Source organism: Echeneis naucrates, chromosome 14 (assembly GCF_900963305.1).
Source record: "Echeneis naucrates chromosome 14, fEcheNa1.1, whole genome shotgun sequence".
NCBI lineage: Eukaryota > Metazoa > Chordata > Actinopteri > Carangiformes > Echeneidae > Echeneis > Echeneis naucrates.
The window spans coordinates 16,798,877-16,816,821 of NC_042524.1; the positions used below are offsets into that span (position 1 = coordinate 16,798,877).

Sequence of the window (17,945 nt, forward strand, 5' to 3'; positions counted from 1 at the left end):
AGAGAACATGTCTTTTTCAGTCTGTTTCCAGGGGTGTTTGGAGGGTAGACCCTACAGTGCCTGGCTGTGGGGGGAATGGGCTGTACAGTCATTCTCTCTGGGCTGCCGGGGTCGTTACATCACTCTGTGAAGACACGCCTTTTTGGGTGGTGACACAATCGAGGGAAAGTGCTCGGAGGGGGAGGGGTGTCCCGTCGGCAGGCTCACAGACAGCAGGCAGCAGCTGCAGCGAGAGGAGCCCGGCACCGACGCTCTGCACTTCAAACCTTCACGTTACGACTTTTTAAGCCTCCAAACACACACAGCGGCATCACACACACGACATCCAAAATGGTAGACCGCGAGCAACTGGTGCAGAAAGCCAGGCTGGCCGAGCAGGCAGAGAGGTATGATGATATGGCAGCTGCCATGAAATCGGTAAGTAGCCTTCCCGTGTGGTGACCTTTCTCTCTTGGCCCTTTAATGTAATCATGACCGTGTCTGTGCGTGTTGGCGAGAAAATGCGTAAAAGCCAGTGAAGGCAGCTCAGGGGCAGCTCGGTGCCGGCAGGGGAAGGTGCCTCTGGGGTGAGACACATTTTCACATAAGCGGGGAAGCCAGAGAAAAAATGGTGTATGAAAGTGCCGATTAAAGATTGTGTTTGAGATAAAGGCGTGATGAGGAGCAGAATAAAGGGCTGATGTAGTTGGATTTGGGCAGCATCGCCTTGAACGGGACTGCAAGGCCCGCAAAAGCCCGTGTTCACACAGAGCAGGCTCCTCGGGCTGTCAGCTCCGGGGCTTGGCCGTGATGAGGAGCCCTCTGAGGGGATGGACTGGGTGGAAATGAGACGGTGTGATCGGCGCGGAGCTGCGGCGGATTGTGGCTGTGTGAACTGCGGACTGTTTGATCTTGGGGCGGTGCCTTTGACCGGGCTCCTCTGTAAACCGCCGGGCTGCGAAAGAGCCGAGCGCGGAGGGAAATGGCGCAGGGAGGGTGGGGGGTGTGGAGAGGGGGGGGGGGGGTAACAGGGGGGTAACGCAAAGATGCCGTTTCATGCGTCCTGTCTGAAACAAAGGTGTGCGATATAGAGCATGACAGGGGATCAAATAGAGAGATGCGCATGGAGCCGGAGCAGAGGACGAGCCCGGCGGTGCCGTGATGGGAGAGACGCCGCAGGCTGCGCTCACGCTCCTGTTCCGGTTTGGGCGATGCTCAGCACCAAATAATGAGGCAGGGATGTCGGTGTTCAGTGTTTCTGCCCTTCGGCCTGGTGTAAGGGGGCTGCCTGGCTCCGTGCCCCTCAGAGCCAAGCTGAATTGGCGCATTGGAAAGAGCAATGTTGGCTGAAGGTTGATCGCAATCGATTTGCGCAGAAGCGGCGCACAAACTACGGTGCGTTCACCTTTCCAGACGTGGGTGTTGGTGGACGGGCAGCTTTTTTCCAGAGAGCTCTCTCTCTCTCTACATGTCATATTGCAGCAAACGCGGGTGGTGCTTTTTTTTTTTAAACCTGCGAACTGTAGCATGGCGTCTTGTCTGTATTAATCGATGCTGTGTGGAAACGCATCCCTGCGTCCTCGACCTCCTCCAGCAGGTTCCCACACAGAGGCGTGCCGCAGCATCTGCCAAGATGCAGCACAGGCCCACCCGTAGTGCACCATTTCATAGGCAGCCCTTTTTTATCCCAGCTCCACAAAGGCTGCATCTCTCTATATCATCACTGTCTGGACAATGGCATCACACAGGGACAGCCGGAGAGCCAGAGGAAGTGTAGGGATGGTGGGATGTGTGACAAGGCCTTTTATTTCAGAGATTAGCCTTCATATCCTTGTGCAGGCTTACATTCTGTCCAGGGTCACTATTTGGGGCTTTTTAGTGATAACAGCAGGGTTTATAGTGGTCTTATTTTATTAATACACAAAAATCTGGCAGTTTGGTGTTGTATTTGGTCCAAAACTCCCGATACCTGTGAAGAACACCAGTCCTGTCAGCAGCAGCCTCAGTGTAGGCCTAACCTCTGTGGGGCACTGGCTGTGTTTAAAGCAGACAAAGCAGAATGAGTGGAAGGTACTTTTTCTTCATCAGCTGCTACTCCAGGAGTCAACAAATAAGATGCGAGCAGGGCTTAAAGGCCACAGTGTGCTCTGCTCTTTTGGACCAGACTGTGGCAGTAATACCACGGGAGGGGGGCGGGCTCCACCCCTTCCAAATTATGCCGAGTCAGAGAGAGAGCTGCCCCTCACCCAGCCAGTTTCTCTGCAGCACCGGGCAGTGGGGTGTGTCTGCTGCCTCGCCCATCATTTGGAGGGGAATCCCTTGCCACTGCAGGCATGGCAACAGAACCAAGTAACGGAGATCAGGAGAACAGGAACACTGCACCCATCCTCAGGAGGACTTTAATGCTTCACACAACACGAACCAGGCACAGCCAAAATGAATGATAATATTGATGGGCTGCTGTTAGTTCTGTATTCCCACCACCGCCCCTGTCAGATTAGAGCCAAGTAGATATCAACACATCTCATTTATACAACTGCGTCAATAACAGAGTCACTAATCTCCTTAAAAACAAATCAGGATGAGGATTTATTAAAGAACATTATTCTAAGTTATTCTAACTACATGGAACCGACTAGTCATGGCTCGGGAGCTAGAATTCAAAAAGCAGTGATGGCATAGCAAAGGTAAATGAAACACATGGTAAGCGCTCCTATATTATTTATATGAATTTTTACATCCAACAAAAATATTTGAGCAGCAGGTTTGTGTCAAGTCTCCGCGTTTTTCCACAACAAGTTTTATAAACTGCCTGGCTCTTTTTTTGTCTCTTGGATGAAGACGCCAATGTCAGTTACTGACCAGAAGTGAAGGTGCAGGTGCAGATCAGGCTCATCACAAGTTGTGTCGCTTTTGTGCGTACTCCAGTAATTTGTAGAGCACAAAAATGCTGTGTAAGTCTCCAGTTTCAATGGCGTTGAACCAAAAGGCAAAAAATAGAATTTGGGTACTAGACTTCTGAGAGGAGAAGACATATTATGTGGAAATGAGATTAATAAATATTCAAAATGTTTCTCACAATGAATAATTGAATGAAATCAATAAAACAGCTCTGAAAGGTGTGAAAAATATGCAATGTCTCACAATAATGTTGTACTTAATATTAAAATAAAAGCTTTATATCTCTTAGCAACCCAACCCAAATTGTATATCTCTTAGCAAACCCGTGCCATGCAAAAGTCCACCTCTGATTAAGAACATCACATCGCATAATTGTCCTGTTTAAAATCGTTGCTGATCATAAATGTTTACCTGGAGAGCATTCAGGTAACAAACCTGAAATGTGTGACTGTATATTACAAAATGTACAAGCAGCTGAACACTGATGAGGATTTTTTTTTTTTTCAAGAATCATTTTTGAGCGTGACTGTGTATGTAATGTTGAATATGCATGTAAGAAGAGCTCAGTACTACTGTATGCATATTTGATGAAACTATTACATCATAGTATCCACATGGACACAGTGCCTCTGCCCTGTGATACAGTATAATTCACTTTTAAATGCTTCCTTAAGAGACCAAAATCAATACATTTTCATTTAGGAAATGCATTAATACAAGTGTTTTTTGTATGATGTGGCCCAGTCATGTCATTTTTTTAATAGAGAGGAAATATTAAATGATGTTTATGAAAATGTTTTTAGCTCTTCTTTCAGTACCTTATCACAGAGACAAAAATACAGTTTTTAATAATACTGATAAAAGAAGCTGTATTGAAATACATTTTTGAGCCATTTTCCCATTTTTATCAGGAAACGTCGTCATGCTGCTAATTTATTATTTAAGGTGAATAATCATTTTGAATACTTGCACAGTCTCTGTTTAAAGGATATCCTTGCCTTTTGAACATGAGGACTAAGCTTTGTCTTCAGTTTAGCCTGAGATTAATTGTATTTATTAGTTTGAAGAATGAAAAAATGCATAACGCCCCAGGTTTAGTGAAACGCTAGTGTAAATCCCCATCCTCATCCCCAAAGCAGAGCAGTGTCCGATTCGGGTCAGGCTGAAGTTGGGGAGGCGCTCAAAATTTTAGACCACTGTGAATTATAGCTATAGCCCTTTTCAGACAAGTCATAGATGTGGGTTTGATTTTGTTTTATAAAAAGATGCAGAGAAGAGGTCCCAGCGTCTGACATCTAACAGCCGATTGATTTAGGGTGCAGTTTGTACTCCTACTCCCCTGTATGTGACCAAACCCAATGATTAGTCACAAGTAGTGTGCGACACTTCTGACTTTATTCTCTGATGTTCTATAATTTGTCCTTAGGCAATGTCACATCAGTCTTACAGCTCTGCAATGGTTCTCATGTGATGTAGAAACACACTACACACACACACACACACACACACACACCCACGCCCAGCTAGAGAGCTTACTGCTGCGTCTTAGGAAGTGCATGGCACAGAGAGCCAGGGCTTCCATTACTCTTGATGAACTGAATGCATTATTGTCCAATGAAAGTTGGTTCAATGCATTAACAGATACAATGTTGCGGCATAGTGTGTTGCAGCAAAGAAAACGCTTTTTCTATGTGTCTAAATGTGAGGGAACAGCAGAATAACTAACCATCCAGCTGCCTTCATACCAGAATTTAAATGATTTTACGATAACAGATGTTTATTAAATTTAGTGTTTTCCTGCCATGTACATGCGCGCAATCACAGATTTAGTACAGTCCCAGGCCATGTACTCTGTTTGTACCAGTTGCGAGTGATCCTGGAGGTCCCGCAGGACCCAACACAAACATTGCGGGTGCAGAATCTATTTGTTCCAGTGTGGGTGGGACTGAGTGGTCAGCATCTTTCATTGCAGGATAACTGCAGAAATGTAATATATAAAAATATGACTGACTGTTATTGTTAGACTTAACTATCCACATACTGTCAATGCTCTGTATGAAACTGTACACCACCAAAAACTGAAATAAACCCAATAACTATTAGTTTCTTCCATAGATGCTTAAAATTAGCAGAAAAACACGATCACAGCTACGCTGAGGTCTGACACCACAGTGTCTGATTTGTCTGTTGCTAAGGGAGACAGCATAAGTTAGAAGAAAAACAGGGACTTGATCCATCTTATTTTTAGGGAGCGCCAAATCTTTGTGCTACCTGTGTCTTATTTCTACAGCAGGACAGATTTTCATTGTGGTTTACAGGCCTTCAGAATCTCCACAGGGGTGGGTGTGAGTGGGCTGGTGGAGCTTGTGGGAGACATCTCCAAGACTAAAAGAGATTTCTATTCTCAAATGTGGCCGTGATGTGAATGGAAAACAGCGATTCTTTTCTTTTTATTCGGTACCTATGCACCTATACAACCGGTGTGCTGAAGGAGGAAAAGAGGCTATTGCCCCAGAAAATGGGTTCACTTAGTCTCCATTTTCCCTTCTGGTTCATCCCCATCAAACTTTAGGTTTTTGATTTTTGAAGTATGAACCTCAGGGAATTTTCTGCAAGTCGGTGTTGAATCACAAAGACAGTATGAAAACCACCCACCTTATCAACCTCCACACGCCATAATCAGGTTCATTTGCCCACAAGAGCCCCACTTACCGTACATTTACAGTAGGATGTGGAAAACTGAGTGTTCATCCTCAGGTCTAATAGCACCTCACTATCCTGCAGCATTGCTCAGCTGTGCTTCCTTTTGCTTACTTTTACATTTTAAGTGAGTGCAACTATCATATCAGCAATGACCTTAAGCTTAATCAAAGTTCAACAGAATGAAAGGACGTTTAAAAGAGGAATAAGTAGAGCATTCATGAAATGAATGCACATACTCGCCTGCTCATGGGGCAATTCACACATCTGATGTTCTCTCAACACCAAACATTTTTTTTAGCTAATATCTTTCAAGCCATGTTTTTGTTTTTGAACCTCAGTTATTATTTTTTAGTGATGTTTGTCTAGTGTGCCTCAGAAAACAAAGGCACGGCTTTTATTTAAAATGTCTACTTTTAACCTTGTTTATATGCAAACAGTCTTACTGTTGTTTGCGCAAAGCTGTGTTTATTTCCATTTTACAACCAGCAAGTATCAATCGGTAGAAGAGTGTAGAATGAATGGTATGATGTTAATTCCACCACATCACGCCATGTCGATGTCATAGACTGTAAATAAACAGACGTAGAACTCCCCTATGGGCTTCTGAAGAGTCTAAAAGCTCAGCGTGAACTGCTTTTTTGAACATCTTGGCAGAGCCTGACTCAGTCTAACTCCATCCCCTGAAGGTCAGAGCCATGTGTGGAGCAGCAATTTAGGTGTATACTTGTTTGTGACAAGGATATGCTGACCCACCTGTATCTCAAAGGGCCACACCCTCCAATGCTCAGGACTTTAGGCTTCAATAAAATGCAAACAGGTGAGCTGTATAAAAATCATCCCCATACATTTAGCAGAAAGGAGATAGTTCTATAAAGATCCAATCTTTTCCATGAGTTTTCTAACGTGTTTATTTCTGCTGTAAAGTTGGACATTATAACATGAATCTGTGCGTATGCAGGACAGAAACAAAATAGTAACGCACTTAAGTGCTGACTCAACTCGACGTTGTTCAGTTTTCGCTGTCCGAAACATAAACTGGCCAGTGATGAGAGATCCTGAATCACTCAAAGACGTGTGAAGTTACAGACAGTGGCAGAAATTTGGGAAGAAATTATCGTGATGTGATTGCTGTGACAGTCTGCGTCTTCAAACCGAAAAATCTGAATATAACACAAAAAAGAAAGACCATATGTTTGTCTGTGGCCTCTAACTGGCCAACACTTCCCACTCCCTCTCTTCTGCATTTCAAATCTGTCAAAGCACACGGTCCTGCGAGATTGAAAAATTTTGAGTTTGATTAAGGTTTTTTGTTTTCAAGGTGGTGACTTACTAGACAAAAATTGTTTACTCTCTAACTTTCCAAAGTTTTGGTGTCTGATAAGCTTTCAAAGGCACTAACCTGTTACACCAACTGGACAAGGCATCTCCGCCAACACTGTCTTTCATATTTTAAATGAGGGATAGTTTTGTGTCTGAAAATAAGAAATCTTTCCCTCAGCATTTAAGTACAATTCTATTTGTGTAAAATAGGATGAGCTTTGTCAGCAGTGTCTGCCAATTTCTTCAGCAAAACTCTAGCAGTGACTGTGACACAATTAAGAGTAATGCTTCCTAGCTAGTCGCAACTGTTTTATTATCTTAAGTTTAAAAAAAAAAAAGGTTTTTAAAGCCTTCTAACCTGTAAGAAGTTTTTTCTTCTTTGACCATGGAGGGAAACGTTGGTTGACACATTTAATGTTGACAGAGGATTGGTTGAGGTTGTTGCGTTATTGCCTTGGCACCCTCTTTTTTTGTTGGGGATTTCACTCACCTGAATGAGTTTCCATATTTATTACCTGAGAAGACCTGGGAGTATGTCAAGAGTGACTAGATCTGTGTTCTTAGTAGTACAAAAATACAAGTGTGACTCATCAGCCTCAGTCATCACTTTCCCTGTGACAGTCCATTAGTCTATTAGTAATGCTGCTACCCTAATTTAATACAATTATTCAATATGTGGAGTGACCCTGATATGAAAGAGAAACATTCACAGAAAAATAGTTTATTTTATTCCTCTAATGGGAGTCTGTTATAATAATCCAGTAGGAAACCATTAAGATATGCAAATAGCGGTGTTATAGTATTATATTCAGGCAGATGAGTTATTTCTGCTTTATTGTAGCAGTGAGGTGGTAAAACTGACATAAACCATCCTAAACATTTTAAGCGCTCAGCAGAGGCGACGCTGGAGAAAACAGTCTTGCGAATGCCATTTATATTGTTTCAATATAGGTGACTTACTAACAGTGAATTTTTTCTTTTTAATTTTCATCTTTATTGGTCATTCCTGGTCCTGCCTTCTTTTTCTTTCAACAGTGAGGCCCTAGCTTCCATTCACTGGTGTTTGGCCTTCCTCCATGCTCGTCCAGCCCCCTAATTAGCTCTACACTTGTTCCTTATCACTTGAATGATCAGCATTTCCCAACATTTCTTATTTTTGGGTATGAGCTGCAATCACCCACTGTCAAACGTGGTAGAACAGCAACAAGAAGCTACCCGTGGCTTTGTCCCAGCCACCATTACTAAGACACACAAATACTTTGCCTTTATGGGTAAACCAGCCAGCCCCATTCACACCACCAGTGACGTCAGGTAGTCCACGGTGCCTTTGTGCTCTGCTGCCAGAAAGAGGGTCAGCAGGGGGGTTGTCGCGTCAGGTTAGGGGACTGAGAGCAAATGAGCTAGGAAAACAGAGAGGAAAATCGTGGACCGGGAAGAAAAACTGTGAGCTGTGGGACTGTGGCGAGCTTTCATTAGCCTCCCCCATCCGTGCAACCCTCACTGTGTGTCTCCTGTGGATATTAATGGTAACGGAGAGAGCTGTCAAAGAGGAAGTTATTGATTGTCCTGCATGGCCTTCGTTTGCATTAACATTCAGTTGTTTAGAAGTTTGCCTGCCTTGTGTATGGATGAGTCACGAGAGAACAGGCGCAATTGATGAGCTTTATGGGTGGACAGAGCTCTATTGTCATCCCTGTAGCACAGCTTCCGTCAGGGCTTTCTGCTCAGCCTGCAGCCTTCTGAGTCAATAGCAGCCATGTTTTTACTCACAGGTTGTTTAGGCCTTGCTGTTAGGGCCAACCTCTCTCTTACTCCCACTCTTCTGGTTGCATTTCCTATCGGTCACCTACTCGTTTGCCCTAATTGTAATTTAATGGACCGAGTATATAGAGCTTTTGCCTCAGTAATGACTAATGGGGGGCAGCGTGGCTTTCTCCTCAGCTTCTAAGTGGGATAATTATGCAACGGATGCCATTTTATTGTTTGGAAGTTCAGAGGTTATTTTAGTCATGACAGCTGTAAAATCTACAATGTTTTCTGGACAGACACTCCTTAGTGATGCATAGAGCAAATGTTTGCTGTCCTGCTTGAGGTTAGGGTTAGTACTACTGGCCGCACTGTTGATGAATGAAAGGTAAGGACGAGTATCTTATTAGTTAAGCTGTCAGAGCCATAAAAACATAAACATGATATGCAATATGCTCAACAGAGCAATTCATATGATAGGTTTGCAAAGAAGATGGAAGTCCAGTTTAAGTTTGCTGGTAATATCTGGACAATGGTTAGCTTTTAGGGCAACTTGATCATCTGCTCTTAGAATGACAACAGTGTAAAGATTTTATGCTATAAAATGTCATTTCACTTATGCTTAGCTGATGATATTTACAGAAATTCAGAATTTGTTTGTAAAGTCATGAAACATAAAAATGAAAGTTTTGACCTGATGACGGGGTGTAAGGGAGTGGGCAAAGTCAGAATTCTGTATGATCATGAGGCCTCAAATATTAAGGGAGAAAATTATCAATCCGTAGTCAATAAGTAGTTGTATGGATACTTACTTGCATGCTCTGAATCAATATCATCCTATTGGCTGTTGTAAATGGGTAGAGGATCGCTGAATTAATAACCATACATTGTCTGGGAACTAAAATTGGTAGGGGCTGTCCTCTGGAGACAATGAGTGTCTGTCAAATTTCATGGCAATCCGTCCAGTAGTTGTTAATGTTACCGTGTGAGACTGAAACGTGTCTAAAGTGAGAAGGTCACTGGCGGTTTTGGAGCCCTCTCATGTCTCTCAGTGCATGAGCAGGTTTAAAAGTGTGAGATATGATGTAGCTTGTTTGCCCTTAGCCACACCCACAGTGCTGCAGCTTCTCCATGCCATCAGCCATGTCAGCATCCTTACTGTTAGCTCATAGCCCGTAGCTCACGGCCATGGCTCTCTCCAGCAGAAACAATATGGTTCTCACAGACAAAGCAGATTTTACAGTTGCCATGGAAACAGGAGTTTCCTCTTTGCCCTGGACACTCCCTTTTTTACACTTCAACTAATCTTATGGATGAGTAGGTCTGAGCTCATGGTGTTATAGTGAAAGACGGTTGTAGACGTATATCTAAGGCTTTATGCATGCTGAGAACAAGTTTATCTGATGAGCACACGATTAGTCATGCGTTTGTGTCAACAGAGACTGTAGTAATAATGGATCAGCAGCTACCACACGCAGTCAAAAGACATGAGTCACACAGCTGCTTGCTCGCAGTGACGGTGATGCACCTTAAAGGTCACGAGATTAAGCTTTCTAAAGTGTCCTTGAGCAACAAACTGAGGCTCCATGTGGGCTAAGCGGGCTACATATGCAATCACTTAGGAATTTTTGTCTTAGCATGTGGTTAAAAACAGTGACTTTTTACTACACTGTACCAAAATAGTGGGACCTCACCTGGGTGAATTTCTTTTTTGCCTCTCAGAACGGCAGCGTAGTCTGTTGGTTGGTCCATCCACCACTCATCAGATTTTCTTGTCTACAATCATCACAGGATTTGCAGTTTAGATATATATATATATATATATATATATATATATATATTTTAGATTTTTAGACAGTCACTGGATGGAATATCCATACAAAATGAATAATTTCCCAGAGGATGAATACTAATGGTTTTAACTCCAACTGCATTATCATTTACCACGTCCAGTTGAGTCTAGACCTAACCCTAACCCTAACCCTCACTGATTCTGTAAAAGGTCAACAATTTTGAAGATTCAAAACTCCCAGAGGTGAAATCCTTAGTGAGTATGATGAGCCCAGTGTTTTTTTTTTTTTGTCTCTTAAAAGCCAATGTGTAGTCATGATGATTATTTGTTGGATTTGCCTCAAGGTGAACCTTAATAACTTCCCATCAGCCACAGCTGTTCCGTGTGATGAGGTATCATTAATTCAATAGCATGCTAACAAAAGCATGCATAATATCAACCATTAACACCGGTTAATTATCAGTATCCATAACTGTTTCTAGCGCAAAGCACTTGTTCTTACCACCGATATTAGCCCTATATATATATATATATATATATATATATATATATAGGAAATAAAAGACTAAAGCCAGCATTATCTAATGATTTCATTCAAACGTTTTTCACTTTATACAAATTTAATTTTCCCTGTTTAAACATAAAGGGTTTATGGTTTTCAGAGGAAATTACGGCAGTGTTAATGTATAGTAGTATTTTGTTGGCCAATAAAGTTTTCCAGTTAGCACATAGTGAATATCTGTTCCACATGATTGGCTGGGGCCCCCTGCTCTAGTGTGCTCACGCAACTGAATTCAGTGCTGAAAAAGAAAGTAACAACAGGCTTTTAACTGAGTAAAAGTCTGTAAAGATGCCTCTGCTGCACAGTCCCAGTGGGGTATAAAGGATTAAATCCTCCAGCCAGACACAGGCCTGTCAAAACAAAACAAAACCAGCTTTCAGACCTCCGGACAGCCAATCAGGAGTTACCTCACAGAATGATGTCAGTGTGCAGGAGGCGCGGCTTACCCTGCTGGATGCAGGGACTGTTGTGCTGGGTGTTGCAGCGTTTGTCTGGGGCCATCTGTGACAGTTTTTTGGGTCGTGGCTTCATATCTGGTTGTTTATGTTGTCCTGCAGCTTGTGATTCCAGCAGCCTGATATGTGCACAGTGGATTTGAACGTTTTCTGCATTTTATCATATGTTTTAAAGTTCTCATTGTCCTGTCCTGAAACATCCTCACGTGTTGATGGTCATATGAAAGACATACTAAAGCCTCCAAATTCTTCTTGTTTTTACAGGTCACAGAGCTGAATGAAGCACTATCCAATGAGGAGAGAAACTTGCTCTCTGTGGCCTACAAGAACGTGGTTGGTGCGAGGCGTTCATCCTGGCGCGTCATTTCCAGCATTGAGCAGAAGACGTCGGCCGATGGAAATGAGAAGAAGATCGAAATGGTGCGGGCTTACCGGGAAAAGATTGAGAAGGAGCTGGAGGCCGTTTGCCAGGACGTGCTCAACCTCCTCGACAACTTCCTGATCAAGAATTGCAATGAAACACAGCACGAGAGCAAGGTGTTCTACCTGAAGATGAAGGGCGACTACTACCGCTACCTGGCCGAGGTGGCCACGGGGGAGAAGAGAGCCTCAGTTGTGGAATCCTCTGAGAAGTCCTACAGTGAGGCTCACGAGATCAGCAAGGAGCACATGCAGCCCACTCACCCCATCCGCCTGGGCCTGGCTCTCAACTACTCCGTCTTCTACTATGAGATCCAGAACGCCCCGGAGCAGGCGTGCCACCTGGCCAAGACCGCCTTCGATGATGCCATCGCCGAGCTGGACACCCTCAACGAGGACTCCTACAAAGACTCCACTCTCATCATGCAGCTGCTACGAGACAACTTGACGCTGTGGACGAGCGACCAGCAGGACGACGAGGGAGGAGAGGGCAACAATTAAAGAGTCCAAAACCTCATTCTGCCAAAACAACACAACACGCGCGCTCACAAATGATGACAAAATAATAATAATAGTTAAAAAAAGTTCTTAGAAATTTAAAAAAAGGGAGGGTGGGAGGGGGCAGTGGAACATCGGCAGCCAATTTAGCTGATGGTACTAACGTGGCTGCTGTTCTTTATTTTTCCACAAGTTAAAACTGAAAAAAAAAAAAAAAAAAAAAAAAAAAAAGCTGGAGGGAAGGCCATTTTAGTTGAGAAATAACCTACAATTAAGAGAAATAAAACCCCCTCCTTGATAGCCTCTGCAGCATTTGCCAAAATACCACTTTAGAAGCAAGAGGTGTGTCATTCATCACAGTGTGACCATTGGGTAACGATACCTTCACACTGGCAGAGACTGGTCTTATCGCGCAAATGAGGCTGAGCTGTCTTATTGTATTTGGTGAGGGGAGGAGCATTCAAAAATTCAGTTCCGATGCTTGAGCAACAAGAAAATTAAAGTAACCTTGAATGTCATGGCCTTGCTTAATGAAAGGGAAGGACAGACAGACGGACGGAGAGAATGAGTGAAAGAGCAGATGGGTAACAGAAGGGAGTTGAAGACGGGCATTTTGGGGTGTCGAACTTCATTGCGTAACTTCAAACATACCCGACATCTTTAGTTGCACCACACTGCGACCTCTGAGTGAGAAGCAGATTGTCTCTGTTATTGAAGGTAACATAAAAAAGATGTTTTTGTTTGCTTCGTGTCAGGTATGTGTCCAGCTCAGTCACACGGTCATTCTGTAACGAAAACTACAAATTCATAAAGTTAGTGCAGCTTGTCCCTCTCATGTGATGATGTGCTTTATTGAATAAATTAACTGTTTTTGGACACCTAATTCTTACTGTCAGTATTGTTGTTGCCACAACAACTTCTATTTGGTCTTTAATGCTTATAGGGAATAATTTGATTCACAAAAATCCAGATAGCAAAATCAAAATATATGGAAATTTGAGGAAATGGAAATGATGAAACAATAAGAGAATCCACCCTTGTTATCCAGTTATGCTATCTTCGTAACGAGCAGTAGGATGTGTGAAATGGCACCCGGAGCCACAGACTAGATTACTGAACCAAGTACAATTTGTGGATAGAGCACATGCAATGTGAAGTGGAAGCTCTAAAAGCAGATTTGAGGTGTGTGGATTTACTTTGTCTTCAGTTTCTTCTTGGTCAAGAAATGCACTTGCCTATTATACTGTTTCTTCAGTGTAAGATGATAACTGCTCCAATATTCTCCATAATACAATATTGTGCATGCTGGTGATGTATTTATACAGTAGCTTCAATTTATTAACTTATACTGTAGATGTTATGTATTCATATGAACATGGAATTACTAGACCTTAATCGGATTATTTTCTATTTATTTTGTTTTTATTGCAATTGTTAGCTATCTTATTTTAATCTGTGTTTTCTTTACTCCATTTGCTGAACTACGCTATACCAAAACAGTGATTGTTAACAATAAATTCATCTGTTACGGACATCGCTATGGTGACATGCAATTCTTGGCAAGAGCGACAGAAAGTGAAGAAAATACATTGGCTTGTGATATTGGACAGTGAGAGTTCCAGGTGTTTATTCGTCAAGAAAATCCTGATAATAAAAAGATCAGAGGCCAAAAAGGAAACAATAAAACACTGCAAAAACCCTCCTGGCTACATTTGGTGTACAGTAAACACAACCCAATAAAGTCAAATGAAGTCTCTTTGTGCCATGATGGAAATGTTTTGAGTGCGACAAATAGCAGTTTGGTAATGTGTCTTCTAGAACCTTCCTCAACCACCACTGCACATGCTGCAACAGAACACAGACACACAAAACATTCATCCACCCAATAAATAAATCAGTTAAATATCGGGCCACATAGTTAGCACCATGGCCCTGCAGCAAGAAGGTCGTGGGTTCGATTTCCAGCTTGGGGCCTTTCTGTGTGGAGGTTGCATGTTCTCCCTGTGTCTGTGTGCGTTTCCTCCCACCATCCAACGACGTCTTGGTTAACTGGTGGCTCTAAATTGTCCGTAGGTCTGAGAGTGAGTGTGAGTGTGTGGTTGTTGCTCTCTGTGAGTTGGCCCTGTGATGGACTGGCGACCTGTCCAGGGTTTATCCCGCCTTCGCCTAGTGTGAGCTGGGATTGGCTCCAACACCCCCGCCACCTGGAAATGAATAGGTGGTAGAATATGAAAGGATAAAACCAAATCTTAGCTTAATTGTGTAACTGCGTAAAGGTAATGATGTCATCCTCATTGTCCTCGACAGTGAAGAAACATTGTCAGCGTTATTAGTAACACATCTGGCTTTCATGTGGTGACATTCAAATGATCTGCCTTTAACAAGAATGATTAAACAAACATTACGTAATGATGAGGTTGCAAACTATTGTTGTTGACAATGTGATGAGTTTCCAGTCTGCACAGGCTAATAATAGAGAAAGAGATGCATTATTGTCTTCAGCCACGCACTCATTTATGTAACGTTTTCACATTTTTGATACAAAGAGAGCATGTCTGCAATGGCTTGTGATGAAAAAGCCAGTCTCCCCTCAGTGCGGGGAAGAATGTAGATATCTGATACGGAGTCCAATCAGCAGCTTGGTAGCTAACAGGGCTTCACGTGAGGCTGCTCTCTGGTTTATGGCCTGGACAGCCTCTGGATTGATGGAGATTGGCATGAATAATTTAGATCTGCATTATATTAGAAGGAAATGGTGACTCATGGCGGAGGAAAGTGGTTTAGAGACTGCTGCCCTGTCTTAGGGGAGTGTCTGCCTGGCTTCCACTGATTTCACCCTGTGGATACTTACACTGTAAATGCACATATAGTATAGGAAAGGTAGCGCAAATGGAAACTATCATGCTTTCGCTCTCGATGTGTTTGGCAGTGTGTATAAAAATATATAATCCGTTGCAAAAATGGCTGAGATCAAGCTAAAAATTTGTCACAACAAGCCTAGAACCATAGGGGTAAAAAAGCACCAGCCCAAGTCTGCTATCTACCCTGAGTAACTATAAAACTCAGTGCATAGCAGAGCGCTCTATAAATAGATCTCCCCTGCAGCTTTGGAGTCAAGAGTGGACTTAGTATGTGCATTAGTGGGCTGGCACGCACAATGAATGACTAGAAGTTGACAGGGAGAGGAGAAAGAAGTGATGAAAACAACCAGCCACTCAGTATGTCACCAGTGGTGCTGCTGCGTCTCCGATTTCATCCCACAGCTAAATGGGGCCAGATTGACAGAATCACACGCTAAACTGCTCCAATATGTTGCTCAAGAGTGTATTAATTGAGTCCTCAGCTCATATGTTTTTATTTTTGTCATTTTCAGTGCTGCCCCCCAACATTATTTCCTCTAGTTACATGTTTTTCTACAGCCTGCCGTGATTAAACATCCATACTGTTTGAGCATGTGCAGGATTTTATAAATCATCCTTAAAGGACACTTTTCTTCCCCAGTCTTGCTGTTTTCTGCCTCATAAAATGAAATAACAATGTTCAGGGACATTACCTACAAAGTTCTCTCTCTCGCTCGCTGTTCACATCCACAGACCAATCCAGATGTGTTTCTTAGCTGTCTGATGAATTCATGTCGATATGTAATGAAAAGAGGTGTAAGTCTGGTTATAAGGCATCATGGCAGTGATGAAAAACCCAGAGTTCCTGTACACCCTCTCTGTGGGACTCAATGAAGCACATAGTTCACATTCATAACTACACCAGTCATACTGTTTCCCTAAAGCCATGAATACGCATTGTTTAAGCCACTCACACACTTACAGTAAACTAAAATAAAATGTAGCCTACTCTTGAATGCAGTTTCATCATGGCAAATTTCTCCCTGATGAATTGTATTTTTTAAGCTAGGCAGCATGGTGACAATGTGGTTAGTGCTGTCCTGGGGCCTTTCTGTGTGGAGTTTGCGTGTTCTCTCCATGTCTACGTGGGTTTCCTCCGCACTGTCCAAAGACATCATGTCTGTCTCCGTATGTTGGCCCTGTGATGGACTGGACTTACTTAATTAATATACATTTCATTTACATTTTAATATACATAACAGTGTTGCCAGGGGATAACCAGGGAATTGGCTAAGACCAACTAACTCTCGTTATAATCTATAAGTAACAATCTGTTTTACTCGCTCTCAACAATGTCATTTTATTATAAAAGAATAAGAACTGGGCCTGAAAACTTTAATTTTAGACTCTGGTAACTTGTGCTACATTAGGCTAAACAATGACCAATCAACATGATTATAGCCATGCTAGGTCTTAATGATGCTAATCAGCCAAATGCTCACGCCAGCAGACTGACGTGCTCACAGTGACAAAGGTGCCATGATAATAATTAGTCAGTGGGTGTAATGTCCGCCATGTTTAACATCTTAGTATAATGCATTAGCATGCTAACATATGCTGATGTTGATTAGGATATGTCAGCATTCAGCATGGCTGTATTATTAGACAACAAAGCACAGCAGAGGCTGATGGGAAAGTTAGTGGCTTTGCAGGGATTAGGTCAAAAAACAGAGTCAGTTCTTCTCCACTTCATCTGAAGGCTAAAAAAAAACACCCTTATATTATACTTATACTTACTTATTATTATTAGTAATAAAATATCAGTAAAATAACCGTTGCTTATTATCTTCCTATTGTTCCACTTACTTGGCTTCAGCTGACTCTGCAATATCCCCACTCCCCACTAGCATCCATGGTGCAATTGTTTTAAATGACCTTGCTCAACCAAGAGTAAAGAGCAAGTCTCCATCAATTATGCATCTATCTGTGCGTGAATAATTCACCAGAAACATGCTGTATTGTGGAATTATGCAATTTTAAGACTTACAACACATTTCAGTGCAGACGTCCAGCAGAAATCACTGCATTTCTTATGCGTTTATCTTTTGTGTATTAACTGCCTTATCAGTTCTTCTGCACTTCATGAAATACAAACCTGCCCCAGTCATCCACTTTTCAGGCTTAATATTGGGGTGAACTTATATCCCTCCTACACTAAATCCCATTGCTCAGTTAAGAGAGATTCATTTAAAAAGTGATTTTATAAAATGTGATAATATTTATGTTAGATCACAGGGGTGTGATTTTATGTAATTACTCCTTCTCAGTGTTAATTTTTTGCTGCTTGGCCTCAGAGGGCCACTGTAATGAAGGGTCTCAATGTTCAAGGTGGGCCCTTAACCTTATTGTTACAACGTGATATTTTTCTTACTTGAAGGGATCAGACAGCCTGACAGAGGTGATACAGCAACAGCCGTGAAGCATCGTGCTGGATATGGACGGTACTCACATGTTTTACTGGCTCTCTTTTCCGTGGATGACCTTCAGATGTATAATTTAGTGAGAAGTACTGTATCATTAAGAAGCTTATCATTTCCTCTTCATTATAATGTTCCTGTTTCCAGCCTCATCACTACTACAGCAGCTTCCATGAAGAAAACCACTCGTGTCATTTCACCACAATGCAATTAAACACTGCCATCTTTGGCTTAGAAAAAGAAGAGACTCAG

At 42.5% G+C, this 17,945-nt stretch overlaps 1 protein-coding gene across 2 annotated transcripts; it reads left to right on the top strand.

Moving 5' to 3' along the window:
- Positions 1–208: 208 nt before the first annotated feature.
- Positions 209–14,218, top strand: ywhag1 (3-monooxygenase/tryptophan 5-monooxygenase activation protein, gamma polypeptide 1). 2 transcript variants are annotated; one of them, XM_029518703.1, is made up of 3 exons: positions 209–417; positions 11,723–12,368; positions 12,570–14,218. In XM_029518703.1, the coding sequence occupies exons 1-3, from the start codon at positions 331–333 to the stop codon at positions 12,638–12,640; spliced, it is 804 nt and encodes a 267-aa protein (XP_029374563.1). In that variant the 5' UTR covers positions 209–330; the 3' UTR covers positions 12,641–14,218. The 2 variants fall into 2 exon arrangements, with proteins under 2 accessions (XP_029374563.1, XP_029374564.1); XM_029518704.1 differs by lacking the exon at positions 12,570–14,218 and having other exon boundaries at positions 11,723–12,447.
- The last annotated feature ends 3,727 nt before the right edge of the window (positions 14,219–17,945 follow it).